The sequence below is a fragment of the Peromyscus leucopus genome, chromosome 3, assembly GCF_004664715.2.
Source record: "Peromyscus leucopus breed LL Stock chromosome 3, UCI_PerLeu_2.1, whole genome shotgun sequence".
Taxonomy (NCBI): Eukaryota; Metazoa; Chordata; class Mammalia; order Rodentia; family Cricetidae; genus Peromyscus; species Peromyscus leucopus.
The window spans coordinates 61476673-61489432 of NC_051065.1; the positions used below are offsets into that span (position 1 = coordinate 61476673).

General features: G+C 54.7%; 2 protein-coding genes across 7 annotated transcripts in view; one reads left to right on the plus strand and one right to left on the minus strand.

Annotated features, from left to right (window-relative positions):
* Positions 1-15: 15 nt before the first annotated feature.
* Tmub1 (transmembrane and ubiquitin like domain containing 1) lies at positions 16-2525 on the minus strand. Of its 3 annotated transcripts, none has more exons than XM_028879562.2 (3): positions 2416-2525; positions 1125-1543; positions 16-836 (listed from the first exon to the last, which is right to left on the minus strand). In XM_028879562.2, the coding sequence occupies exons 2-3, from the start codon at positions 1511-1513 to the stop codon at positions 485-487; spliced, it is 741 nt and encodes a 246-aa protein (XP_028735395.2). In that variant the 5' UTR covers positions 1514-1543; positions 2416-2525; the 3' UTR covers positions 16-484. The 3 variants fall into 3 exon arrangements, with proteins under 3 accessions (XP_028735395.2, XP_028735397.1, XP_028735396.1); XM_028879564.2 differs by lacking the exon at positions 2416-2525 and adding an exon at positions 1671-2348; XM_028879563.2 differs by lacking the exon at positions 2416-2525 and adding an exon at positions 1667-2348.
* Positions 2526-7903: 5378 nt separating this feature from the next.
* Agap3 (ArfGAP with GTPase domain, ankyrin repeat and PH domain 3) overlaps positions 7904-12760 on the plus strand; it is a 52497-nt gene continuing 47640 nt past the window's right edge. For all 4 annotated transcript variants that reach the window (XM_028879542.2, XM_028879543.2, XM_028879546.2 and 1 more), the window contains exon 1: positions 7904-8324. In XM_028879542.2, the coding sequence (XP_028735375.1) occupies positions 7997-8324 (328 nt within the window). In that variant the 5' untranslated portion in view covers positions 7904-7996. The remainder of the gene's footprint in view (positions 8325-12760) is intronic.

Genomic DNA, 12760 nt, shown 5'->3' on the forward strand with positions numbered 1-12760 from the left:
CGGACACACTGGGAGTGAAAACTTCACAGTTTCTTTAATCTGCACAAATTCCAGAAAACAGCTCCCCGTCACCAGTCTCCCCGTCCATCGACACCCCGCCCCCCCCCCAACTCAACCACGGCAGCTCTTTGGAACTAGACACACCTAGGTCCCCTGGCAGCAGCACACTAAGATGGGCCCAGTGGGGTGGCCCGGCTTTGCACCGGGCCAAGGCAGCGACAGCAAGTGCCTGCTCCAGAAGAACCTACTGTCTGCGAAGGCTGAGGGCCAGCAGCCCCGGGAGGTGGCCCAGAGCGATGAAGATCACAGGGAGAAGCCTCCGCTAACCCCCGGAGTCCTCTGCGGCGCAAGGCTGGGCTCCAGGGTAGCGGAAAAAGGCAGGCAGCGGGTGAGGTGGGCCTGGGCAGACAGCAGCTCCCTTTGCGCCTTGGGGAGTGAGGTCCAGAGGGGCTGGCCACACTGCCAAAAGCCCGCGGAGGAGGCACTACGGGCGGTACATGGCAAAGGCCAGGAGACTGAGGAGCAGGGTGAAACCGGCCAGGCCCAGGGTGGCTGTCAGGGGAAAGAAGGGCCGGTACTGGATCTGGCAGTACCAGAGCAGGAGCAGCAGCAGGAGCAACAGAGGCAGCAGAAGGCTGCCGATTTCCAGCCCGGAGGGGCCGGGCTCTGACCCTGGTGGGCAGGGGGGATGTGGGGGACCGACTCTCGTGGACACGTGGCAGTGGAGAACGCAGTTGGGGGGGAGGTGGAGGCTGCCCAGTGTCTGGGTGTCGTCTCCTAGCAGTTGGCCTTGGTAGATGAGTCGAACCTGCTGTTCCCGGCCCGGAAACTGGGTCCTGAGGAGAGAGGGACCTGGGTAAGAGAGCAGGCCTCAGGAAGTCCTGGTCCTTTGCTCAGAGGACCGAGCCCAGCTTTCACCCCTGCCCTCTACAGACCACCCAGATCCTGGCCTCTGGGGGGGGGGGGCAGGTGGGAACAGGTTAACAGGTATAGGGTGTAAGTGTCTAGAGGAGACAGTTTTCTCACACAGAAAATAAGGGGGAGCTTCAAATACCTCCAGTGGCCCTTCCGTAGTCACCCACCCCATTTTTTAGCATTTTGTTCTTACCCTCCTCCCAGCTTACCTTTTCAAGGAGCCAATGGTGTCCTGAGGCCAGGCCCTGGCCACCTGCTCAGAGTCATTGAGAAACTTCAGCCGGAGTACTAGGGGTTCCTGAAGGGAGTCCGGAGGTGGGGTTGTGGCTGTGACCCCTGTGTCAGGCTCTGGCTGTGCAGATGGACCTCTGTGTCTCAGGCTGGGGCTCTCAGCCCCGGGGGCCTCCTCTCTGATGCTGTCTGTGGCTGCCATGGCTTCACTGGGCTGTGCTGGTGTCGCGGTCCCTGATGGCTGTGGCAGGGACTCTGTGTTCTCAGTGGTATGTGTTGAGACCCAGGCAAGGGCCAGCACCAGAAGGCAGGCAAGCACCGAAAAAAGGACAGTCACCTCATCACCTACCCCTTCAATCAAGGCCATGGCACCTGAGTGGCCAGAGGTGCTACCGAGCTAGAGAGGTACAAAGAATGTGTGAGAGGCTGCTTTCTGACCAGGAGCCACCCCAGCTTCGACAAGCTCTTGAATCCACTGCACTACAACCCTCCCACCGTCCCAGTTAGTCTGTCTTCTTACCTACCCTAGTCGGTCCAGCATCCCGGAGTCCCAAACTTGCCTTCTTGTTATGTCCCTCTGCATCACTAGATTCCAAGTCCTAACTTTGCTGTCTGAGTTCCAGGTCTTTATTCAGCTCCCCAATTCACCCAAACCCTGGATCCAAGTAAGGGCCTGGCTCTTCTAAGCAACGGTCTCCTAAATTTAACCTCCATCAAACTTTACCCAAAAGCTTACCTACACTTTTGTCCACTTCATCCCAAAGTTCTCTCTCTCCTTCACCTATTCCCAGCAAAGCTCATCTGATGCCCTGTCGCTTAAGTTTCTCTACTCGATATTAGACAGAAGGGTCTCTATAGCCCCTTACCCTCCCCTTTACCATCTACCCAAACCCCACCCACAACACAGACAGCTTCCCAAAGCTTCCCAGACAACGCCAAACGTCAAACTCCGCCCTTGGCCAATCTGGAGCCCAGGGAACTCAGTTGTCTACCCAGCTCGGCCCCTTCTTGGGTCCATCCAAACCCCACCCCGCAGCAGCCCTACTCAGCGCCTCCAGGGGCTGCCTCGCCAAACCCAGAGGCCTCCAGACCCTTGATCCTTCCAGGAGAACCTAGACTTAGCTCTCCCCACCCCCAATGGTCCATCACTCCTCCCATCTGCCCGCCCCCCGAGCTGCAGGAGGGCACCAGAGATCTCGGGGCGGGGCATGCAAGGCCCAGCTGTGGCCTAGGGCGACCGGGTGGGCGCGGCCACGCGCGGAGACTCACCGCCCAGCTCCACCAGCTCCATCTCGGCCCCTCGGGCACTTCCGGGCCGGAGGCACCGAGGTCGCAGACACCTGAGGTCCCTCTCCTTCCCCGCTGCCGCGGCCCGTGAGCATTGTGGGAATTGTAGTCCGCCCTGTTTAGTTCCCGCCCTCCGCCCTGGGGACCCATGTCCCGGGCTGGACCAGCTGTTCCCGGTGCCCGCGGATCGTTGATGGTCTACGGGGGCGACCCTGGGGGTGTGCTTGTCCACAGAGGTTTGGTCAGAAACAAGAACCTCCAGCTCCGCCACTAGCTGCCGGGGCATCTGTCACTCCCGACACTAACGTCAGCCTGCAGCACGTCAGAGCGCCCGCGTTGGTGATGCTGAGATGAAGACTCGAGGGAGCTTAGGTGGCCACTGCCCGGACCTCGCCTTCTGTCATAGTGGACGTCAGAAAGCAGCTTGGCTTTCTAAATTGACTCTGTATCTGAGAAGGCGTGGGTTGCCTGCGTCACTTGCTAGGGAAAGTGCCTGACCCTGGCCGCCCTCTTTTCCGGGCCTCTCCTCCTTTGCTCCTGCACCTTGTCCCTACGGGACTGTAAAGCTGGCATCGACTTTGGAGCAGAGCACACATCCTAAGGTCTCACACAGGCTCATCAGCTACATACTCTCTGGTGGATTATTAAATCTCTGAACAAGTATAATTCTTCTAAGTCAGTTGTAAGGAAGACATTGGAAATTTTATTAAATGAGTATGACAAGTGTGTAAAATATATGTCACTGTATTCACCACGCCTAGCATTAGTGCATTGGCTTCACCCAAACCTAAGTTGAGAAATTGGCTGAGTGGGGCGGCATGTCACTGTAATCCCAGCACTAGGAGGTTGAGGTGGGAAGATTAGGAGTCTGAAACTACCTTTGGCCACCTACAGAGTCCCTCTTTCATCCCCCAACCTCTTTTTAAAAAGTGTTTCTGCATAGAGGAGTGCAGGTAGGTCTGTGACAGCTAATCTCTGTAGATTTGTCTTTACTCCAATAGCCACAAATATCTTGAATCATGGATTTTATAGAGCAGTTTCTTGCTTGGGAGTCTACAAACACATGCGTGTACACGTGTGTGACGCATGCATGTGAGTGTACACATGTACAGGATTGATTTGTCTCTGCTCCTCTAGGCTAGGGTTACAAGCATTGGCAGCCCTGCCTGGCTTTTGACATGAAGGCTGCGGAGTCAAATTGAGGTCCTCATGTTTGCAGAGCAAGTCCCTAATTATTGAAAAAATTATATTTGTATAGATGTGTGTCTGAATATATATATATATATATATATATAAGTGCACCATGTGCATTTCTGGTGCCTCTGGAGGCCAAAAAAAGAACATTGGATCACCTAGTACTGGAGTTATAGACAGGTACTGGAATTATAGACAGTTTTTAGGGGTCACGTGGGTGCTGGGAACTGAACCAGGGTCCTCTGCTAGGGCTGTAAGAGCAGCACGCTCAACAAGCCCAGTAAGTGCTGATAACTCCTGAGCCATCTCTCCAGCCCCACACAGGCCAGTCCTAGTTTTTCCACACAGGGTTTCTCTGGGTAGCCCGGGCTGTCCCAGAACTCACTTTGTAGACCAGGCTGGCTTCAAACTCACAAAGATCGCCTGCCTCTGCCTCGTGAATGCTGGGATTAAACGTGTACACCACCACCACCAGGCCAGAGATGCTAGTATTACTTTTAGAATTATAAAGCATAAGAACTAGACATTTTTGTGAGGAAAGCTATCTTCTGTTTAATCACTTCATTTTTTCAGATTAAGACCATAAAGTTTACAAGCCATTCCTAAGCCATACAGATAGAAATCACATCATTCAGTAGTTTGAGAGTTCCCAGTGTGACTAGTTTGCACTCGGTCCTTTGTAAGAGAAATGCAGGAAGGAGCAGAGATGTGTAGAAAGTTGAGTAATAGGCAATTTTATTTTGGGGGAAAAGTCCAGGTTGGCCTGATAAGTGGGAATGAATGTTTAAAAAAAAAAAAAAAAGATGACATGTGGGCTAGAAAGGTGGCTCAGCAGTTAAGTGGCATGACTGCTCTTTCGAAGGACCTAGGTTCATTTCTCAGTGCCCAGATGGGAACTCAAAACTATAACTCTGCCAGGTGGTGGTGGCACACGCCTTTAATCCCAGTACTCAGGGAGGCAGAGCCAGGCAGATCTCTGTGAGTTCGAGGCCAGCCTGGTCTACAGAGTGAGTTCCAGGACAGGCACCAAAACTACACAGGGAAACCCTGTCTCGAAAAAACAAAAAACAAACTGTAACTCCAGTTCTAGAGGAAACTGACCTCCATGTGCATCAGGTACTTGCCTGCACATAATGCACATAGATACAAACAGACAACACCCATACACATATGAAAAATAATATTTTTTTGTGATATATATTTTTTATTTTACAATATCATTCAGTTCTACATATCAGCCATGGGTTCCCCTATTCTCCCCCCTCCCACGCCCTCCCCTTACCCCCAGCCCACCCTCCATTCCCACCTCCTCCAGGACAAGTCCTCCCCCCCGAGGACTGTGATCAACTTGGTAGACTCAGTCCAGGGAGGTCCAGTCCCTTCCTCCCAGACTAAGCCAAGTGTCCCTGAATAAGTTCCAGGTTTCAGACAGCCAACTCATGCAATGAGCACAGGACTTGGTCCCACGAAAAATAATATTTTTAAAGACAATATGTGTAGCTGTGTGCATGTGGAATTCAGTGGTAGAGCATTTGCCTAGCATGCTTAATAAGGTCCTGTAGTCCAACCCTAAGACCAGAAAAAAGGGGGAACAGGGCATGTAGCAATGGTGAAATGACCCACTTGAGATCATTATTGACAACCACGTTAAAAGTTTTACGTTTTGGGGTTGGATGGTGGTGGCACATGTCTTGAATCCCAACACTCGGGAGGCAGAGGCAGAAGGATCTCTGTGAGTTTTGAGGCCAGACTGGTCTACAGATTGATTCTAGGACAGCCAAGCCTGCACAGAGAAACCCTGTCTCGAAAAAGAAAACAAAAGTTTTAAGTTTTTATTAATGGTAGACCAAGAATAGGCACGTGTCTCTGAAGTTGCTTGGTGTCCAAGCCCAGGGGTACAAAAGTTTTAAAAGGCAAAAACCATAATTTACATCAAAGTTAGATGAGGGTCATAGCAACCTTGAAACATTTATTCCTCGCAGAGCATAGTAATTATTTCAGACATAACATGACAATTAATTTTTTGTTTTATTTTTTGTTTTTGAGACAGCTTCTCTGTGTAACCCTAGCTGTCCTGGATCTTGCTTTGTAGATCAGGCTGGCCTTGAACTCACATCTCCCTTCCTCTGCCTCCCTTGTGCTGGTTGGTACTAAAGGTATGCACGACCACGTCCAGCTGACATTTTTTTTTTTTTTTTTTTTTGGTTTTTCGAGACAAGGTTTCTCTGTGTTGCTTTGCGCCTTTCCTGGAACTCACTTTGGAGACCAGGCTGAATCCACCTGCCTCTGCCTCCCAAGTGCTGGGATTAAAGGCATGCGCCACCCCCGCCCGGCTCCAGTTGACAATTTTAACTTGTATCTCCTTTAGTTATTTTAGTTTACTTTAATCGTTTTGGCTAATATAACTGGCCCATGGTTAAGGCCATGGGAATCTCAAATGTGTCGCCAAGGCAGACATGACTGTTGGGGTTAGAGGGCTGAGAAATGACCAGGCAGACACAAACAAAATAAAGTTAGGACAGGGTGGCATTACTTTAGTCATTTCACTGGTTCTCAGAAGATACCTGGGTGAGCCACTGACAGATTTAGTTCTTTGTGGTGTTTTGTTTTGTTGTTGTTGCTTTTCTTTAAGGAGAACTCTTTATTGTTTTTATCTTTATTTGTATGAGTGTTTTGCCTAAGTCTGTGTCTGTGCGACATGTGCACTCACGTGTGCACCTGGTGCTTGCAGAGGGTGTCAGCTTCCCTGGAACTAGTTATAAGCCACCATGTGGGTGCTGGGAATTGAACCCAGGTCCTCTGGAAGAGCAGCCAGTGCTCTTACCACTGAGACATCTCTCCAGCCCCATTGAAATTTGGATGTTCTTTTCTTGCTTTTTGAGACAGGGTTTCTCTGGGTAGTTCTGGCTGTCCTGGCTGTCTCAGAGATCTGCCTGTCTCTGCCTCCCCACCCCCTCGCTAGGATTAAAGGTGTGCGCCGCCGCCGCCGCCGCCACCACCACTGCTTGGGGTTGCTTTTCTTTTTGAGACAGATTGGTGATCTTCTAGACTCTGCCTTCCTAGTATCGGGATTACAGGCATGTATTCATATTCGCTGTTTGAATTCCCTATGTAGCCCAGGCTGTCCTTGAACTTCCAATCCTCCTACTCCACCTCCCCTGTGCTAGGACAACAGGTGTATGTCATGACTTCCGTCATACTCTAGTAAATTATTCCACAGTCACTCCCGTGCACTTGCACATGCCACCTCTTGGAGGTTTTGGGGGTCTGCGTTGGGGATGCAGGTTAGCACTGGGACCTTGAAGGGCGTTCTCTGGCCCTCGTAGGGGACAAGATGGACAAAGGGGTAGGACAAGAAAAATTATGAGATCCATGTGGGTTCTGGTGAGTTTCTGTAATGAACCAATGAACCCTCCTCAATATGGCATGGGATGGTCTTTCGGGAGAGGGCTGTCATTGGGGGATAAGAATTGGGACACTATTGTTTCAAGCGTCATTTGCAGGGGCCCTCAGGTAAAACACTCCGGGAGAACTGCAAATAGGCGCGGGGGAACCCGTCCCTGTCTCCGAGCCCCAGCCAGCAGTGGAGGCAGAGAGCCAGGGAAGATAACCACAGCATGATCCCTAGGGCTGACCTCCAGGCCTGGGAACAGAGGTGCGGGTGCCACACTAAAAGAGGGCGGCGTCGTTGGGCCTGTGCGAGCTTCTCTGCCAATCAGCCCCATTTATCAGCACCCTCGGGCGCAGGGATCTGTTCGGAGCGGGCCAGGGATTCCACACCGGCCTAGAGCAGCGCAGAGAGATGAAAGCGACAGCTGGCCGGACGAGGGGACAGCGCGATCGTGTCCCCAGGCGGGTGGCCCTCGAGGCGCCGAGGGTGGGGACGGGCGAGCCGGCGGAAGGGCCTAGGCGGGTGGGTGGGGCCGCACGCCGCGGCCAACGCGCGGCTCTTGGGGGTGGAGGCTGCGGAGCTTGCGAGCGAGAGAGGGGCGGGGGCGCAGGGCGACGCGCTGGAGGGCGGGGGCGGCTGGGAGGGGGGCTCGGCTGCGTGTGCCGGAGCCGGCGGGGCGGCGGTGCGTGCGCATGACGCGGGGGGAGGGCCCGGGCCGCGCGCTCCCGGTCCCGTTGTTGTTGCCGCTGGAGGCAGCTCCGAGGCGGCGGGATCTCGGCGCCGGTAAACGCCGGGCGGCGGCCCCAGCGTGCGCGGCCGCGCCTTCTGGCCTCCGCTCCGGGCCTCATGCGTTAGCCCGGCGCCGCGCGCTTCATAGTTCGGGTCCTTCCAGCCTCGCGCGCCCGCTCGCCGCCGCCGCCGCCGCCGCGCCGCCCCTGGCCCTGGCTGGGCCGCTTCGGGCCCCGCTGCTCCGGAGCCATGAACTTCCAGGCGGGCGGGGGCCAGAGTCCTCAGCAGCAGCAGAGCCTGGCGGCGCCGGGGGGCGGCGGCGGCGGCGGCGGTGGAGCGGGGGGCGGCGGGCAGTTCGGCGGCGCGGGGCCCGGAGCCGGGGGTGGCGGCCCCTCGCAGCAGCTGGCCGGCGGGCCCCCCCAACAGTTCGCGCTCTCTAACTCGGCCGCTATCCGGGCCGAGATCCAGCGCTTTGAGTCGGTACACCCCAACATCTACGCCATCTACGATCTGATCGAACGCATCGAGGATTTGGCGCTGCAGAACCAGATCCGGGAGCACGTCATCTCCATCGAGGGTGAGCAGAGCCGGGGGGCTGCGGGATCTGGGGCGCGATGGCCTTTGCAGCGCTGGCCCGGGGACTCCACGGCCGCGGCCCGGCCCGGCCCCTCTCTGGCGCTCAGGAGTCTTGTGGAGCAGAGGTTCGCGATTTGCTAATCCGCGCTGCAGAGCCCAGGTCTAGGTTTTTTCGTGTCTTATTCAGGAACACTTTTTGGGGGGAGGGGGAGGGGGTTCTGTCTTGAGCTAGTGGACACGTTTTTCTGCTCTTCGTGACCCAGGATGTGAAGGTGGTGTCGCTCCAAAGACTGATGCACTGAGTCGCCAAAGACAGGAGGGCCTTGGGGCCACATCTGGCCAGGCATGGTCAGGCCCGATGGGCGCGACGGAAGACCTTGTTGGGTCGTGAAGGTGGGGCCGATGCTTGAGAATAATCTTAGCTACTGCCCTGGCCCTGCCCGGCAGTACGGGTAGAGGATCAGAGCCTCGGGTTAGTGGATGGCAGCCTTCCTGGGCCGTTCCCGCAGGCTTCAGAGGGTGGCGCTCCCCGCGGCGCCTTCTCCCGACGCACACCCACCCCCACGCTTCTGCGGCCGGGCGGGCGCGGGCCTGGCCTGGCGCAGGGCTGGGGAGCTGTGGCCGCGTGGGAGGCGCAGGATGGTCCCTCTGCGCGCTGGCACTGACCTCTAACCCCTAGGACATTCATGCCTGCTTAACCCGGAGGCATAAGTGGGGCTACCGGATGCTGACTGACCTCCAGGGAGGTCGGGGCCTGGATCTAGGGACTATAAACCCCAGAGCAATCGCTGCTTCTCACAATGCTCCCTTCCTGTGGGCACTTGGGCCCTGAACTCATGCCACTGAGGGGCACATTAATTGGGGGCACCCTGCTGGCAAGAAGCCCCGTGATCTCTGGTGTGGTGGAGGCCGGCTGGCAGTAGCAACAGGCACCCCAGTGGCAGTGTTGACCTTCTAGCTAGCTTGGACAGATGGGCCTCGCCCTGGTCCATCTGCTTCCCTTTCCAACTCTGCTTGAAGGGGGACGCCCACCAGCAGGAGGTGGGTTCTGCCTTAGTGGCAGTGCAGGGAGAGCCAAGGCCAGTTGCTGCTGGCATGGAGTTGAGGAGGGTATGCCCACTCTTTGGGCCCTGTAGTTCAGATCCTGTTCTGGTCTTTATCTTGCGTGAGGCTTTGGAGCCCTCTGTACGTGAACATCCCTGGTTTGCTTTTTTAAGGTGTCAATAACTGACGAGTCTTGAGTCTTTTGTGAGTAGTAGGGCCTCCCCCTGCCCCCCTTGAGATCTGGGTCCTTTTGTTGTAACATTGCCTTCTGACTTCCTTTTGATCTTTTCCCAGCCTGCTTTCTTCTCTTCCCTCTCAAGGCAGAGTTCACTGTGAACTAATTAGGTGACAGAAAAAACTCATTAACATGGATTTGAGTAAACGGCCTGATTCATTGCTGTGGCTGGAGATTGGGAGGTGGCATTTGTGTGAGCCCAGGGTCTTCAGAAGAGATTCCATTTTTCTCTTAGATGCAGAGAGAGTGAGGCTAGAAGAAACTGTTCTCTGTGCTTCCCTATTCCTGGAGGAAGTACGAACTCCGAGGATGATTTCCCCTGCCTTTTTGGGGGATGAAGCAACTTACTGGACAGCCACCTGTGTGTGTGTGTGTGTGTGTGTGTGTGTGAGAGAGAGAGAGAGAGAGAGAGAGAGAGAGAGAGAGAGAGAGACAGAGAGAGAGAGACAGAGAGAGAAGAGAGAGAGAATATGTGTGTGTGTTGGGGGATTAGCTGTCCCAGAGACTTTCCAGAGCAGGGAGAAGTCAGGCTGAGTGGGCTCCACATCTAATTCCTGTTTATTAGTACTACTAATGACTTAAGTCACCCCGCTCACATACCAGACTGGGCATCTTCTGTGCAAGTCATGGTCCTGGGAAGTACTTGGTTTGGTTTTTTATCTGTCTTAAGTTCCACATGATAGGCAGTATTTCCCCTCCCAGAGCCCTCCCCCAGACTAACTTCCCCATTGTGGTTTGGAAGTACCCTACCATTCCATCTGCTTGGCTTGGAAGCTTTGTGTCACCATCATGAAATCCTGAGACTCAGCCGATGATCACTGTCACCAGACTGTCCCAGCTGCTCCCCTAACGCCAGGGCCCCAGCTCTGTCGTCTCCTCCCTGTCCCTGCTACTTTGCGGTCTGGAGAAGTGTCCTAGCATCTTTTTCCACCTTCCCCTTCCAGGCCTCTCCTGGGAACCCATTTTTTTTTTTACCCCCACCCTACTGGCTTTCACACTTCGATCGCCCCAGCTTTTCCACTGTAGGCAGGCTACAAAAAAAAAAAAAAAAAAAAAAAAAAAGCCCAACCCAACCAACCAGACTACTTCTCCAGTGTTCAGCCCTGTGATGCTTCCCGCAGTGGAATTCTCCTCCATCTGCCTAACCATATTGATCTGTCCTGTTGGGCCGTGTTCCCACCTTGCCCGGAGTAGGGAGGTAGTAGCGTGTCGGACGGGCCCTTGCTCTTTCTGTTTGGACTGAGCCCCTCAGCCCAGCAGACCTAGGCTGTTACATAAACAGTTTCCAGGAGCCTGTGCTTCAAGGGATTGAGCTTCCTTGTGCAAAGGGCTGACATTTCACCTGCTTCAGTTGATCCTTGGTGAAGGGCTCATTTGTCTTATCAGAAGGTGACTGCCAGAACCATTTCAAACATTAACATTCCTTTCCTAGTCAAGAGGAAACACCTGCCCATCCCTAGGCCCCAGAGAAGGAAAGCAGCACCCACCAGGAGCCCGGAGTCAGGCCCAGAAGATAACTGCATGCAGGCCCTCTGAGCCATTCAGCCTTGCCAGTGAGAAACTGAGGCTCAGAGAAGGGAGAGACCAAGGCTAACCCAGCCTGACACCTGGCTTGTGATCAGCATTCTCTCCCAGGGAAGAGTTCCCTCAACTCTCACAGTCTCCTGGCTGTGTCCTAGAAAGAAGAATGCAGGGATACCAGGGCTTCCCGTGATGGCCGTGAGTGGGGCAGAGAGACACTAGACCTAGCCATCCAGGAACCCCGAGAAGCTATTGATTGGGAGAAGCAGCTCCAGTGGTTTAGGAAGGCACCCCAGAGCAGGTGTGTGTCTGCGGGGGATGGGGCAGCAGGGCCTGCAGCCCAGCTCAGTTTCCGGTTTGGGCTCTGGGCCTGGAAGTGGACAGTGCCTATGTGTGCGTGCCATATGGCTACCATTGTGTGTGTGCGCGGGAACCCGGCTTTGTCTGCCGCCCGAAACCCCTCTGTTTTCCCTGGGGTTTGTGTTTCTTGAGAGGTTCCTTGGAGCATTCCTGTCGTCTCCTTGGATTGTTCTCATTCATGCATTTCCCGCTCTGCCTTCCTTCCTACCCAGGCAGTGGCTTAAGTGATATCCCAAAGGAACCGGAGGGAGAGAGACGGGTTTCTTCCTGTTTGCTTCAAGCCTCTGCTAGACAGAGAACCGGGGCCAGGTGCATTGGGAAAGCCCAGAGGAAGCAGGAAGAGGGTTCCAGCCACAGCCCCTGCCTGACTCGCCTTGAGTGTTTATGACTGCGTTTTCCCATTGTCCTGCGATTTCTCTTACCATATCCCTGCCATAAGGAAAGGACATGGAAGCTAGTTCCTCTTAGAGATGGGAAGCGCCTGACCCCCTAACTTTCCTGATTATTCTGGGTAGTCCCCACCTGGCCAGGATTCTTGACACAGGATCGGCTGCCTTGTGAAATGCCCACGCTAGGCTTTCCCGAGAGGCCCCCAACTTGCAGGTCAGGAATGGGCTGGAACCTACATCTGTCACTCTGTAATCCTAGTTAGCTATTTTAGTGGGGAATGTAGGACTTTGCACACAAGGGTTCTAGGAATTCTGAAAAAGAGGATACCCCTGTGGGGTGCTGGTAGGCAGCAAAACGTGTATTTGTCCCCAATTCATCTCTCTAACTCCTACTGGGTGGCCCACTTGCATCTGGACCTCAGAACTCTGGAGAACAAAGGTCAGGAAGGAAAAGGAGACGCAGTAAGGGCTGGGCCCAGCTATCCCGGGGATGGTTCACGGGGCCGGAGACAGCAGAGGGCTTCGGGCGTGGCAGCCATGAAGCTGGGTTTTCTGAAAGCAGGGTAAAGCTGGGAGATCTATCTGCTTCAGGGCTCGAAGGGACAGGTGGACTCTGAGACTCAGACTCCTTCACTCCATTGGCTGCAGGCTCGGTGCCTGTTGAAGCCTTCCTCATGGGGAGGCGGCCTCTGCCCCCAAGTCCCACCTGCATCCTCCCTTCTGCTGTCCTCTCCTCAAGTGGGAGCTGGGCGTGTGGTTGGCAGGGTTTCCCACCCAGGGGGATGGGATTATGTTGGGGGTGGTCTGAGAACACGTACGTAGTGGTGAGGTTATAGAGCAAGTTGGTCTCTGTGGCTAGCCTCTGTGTCCATAGGGGACAGACAGGTG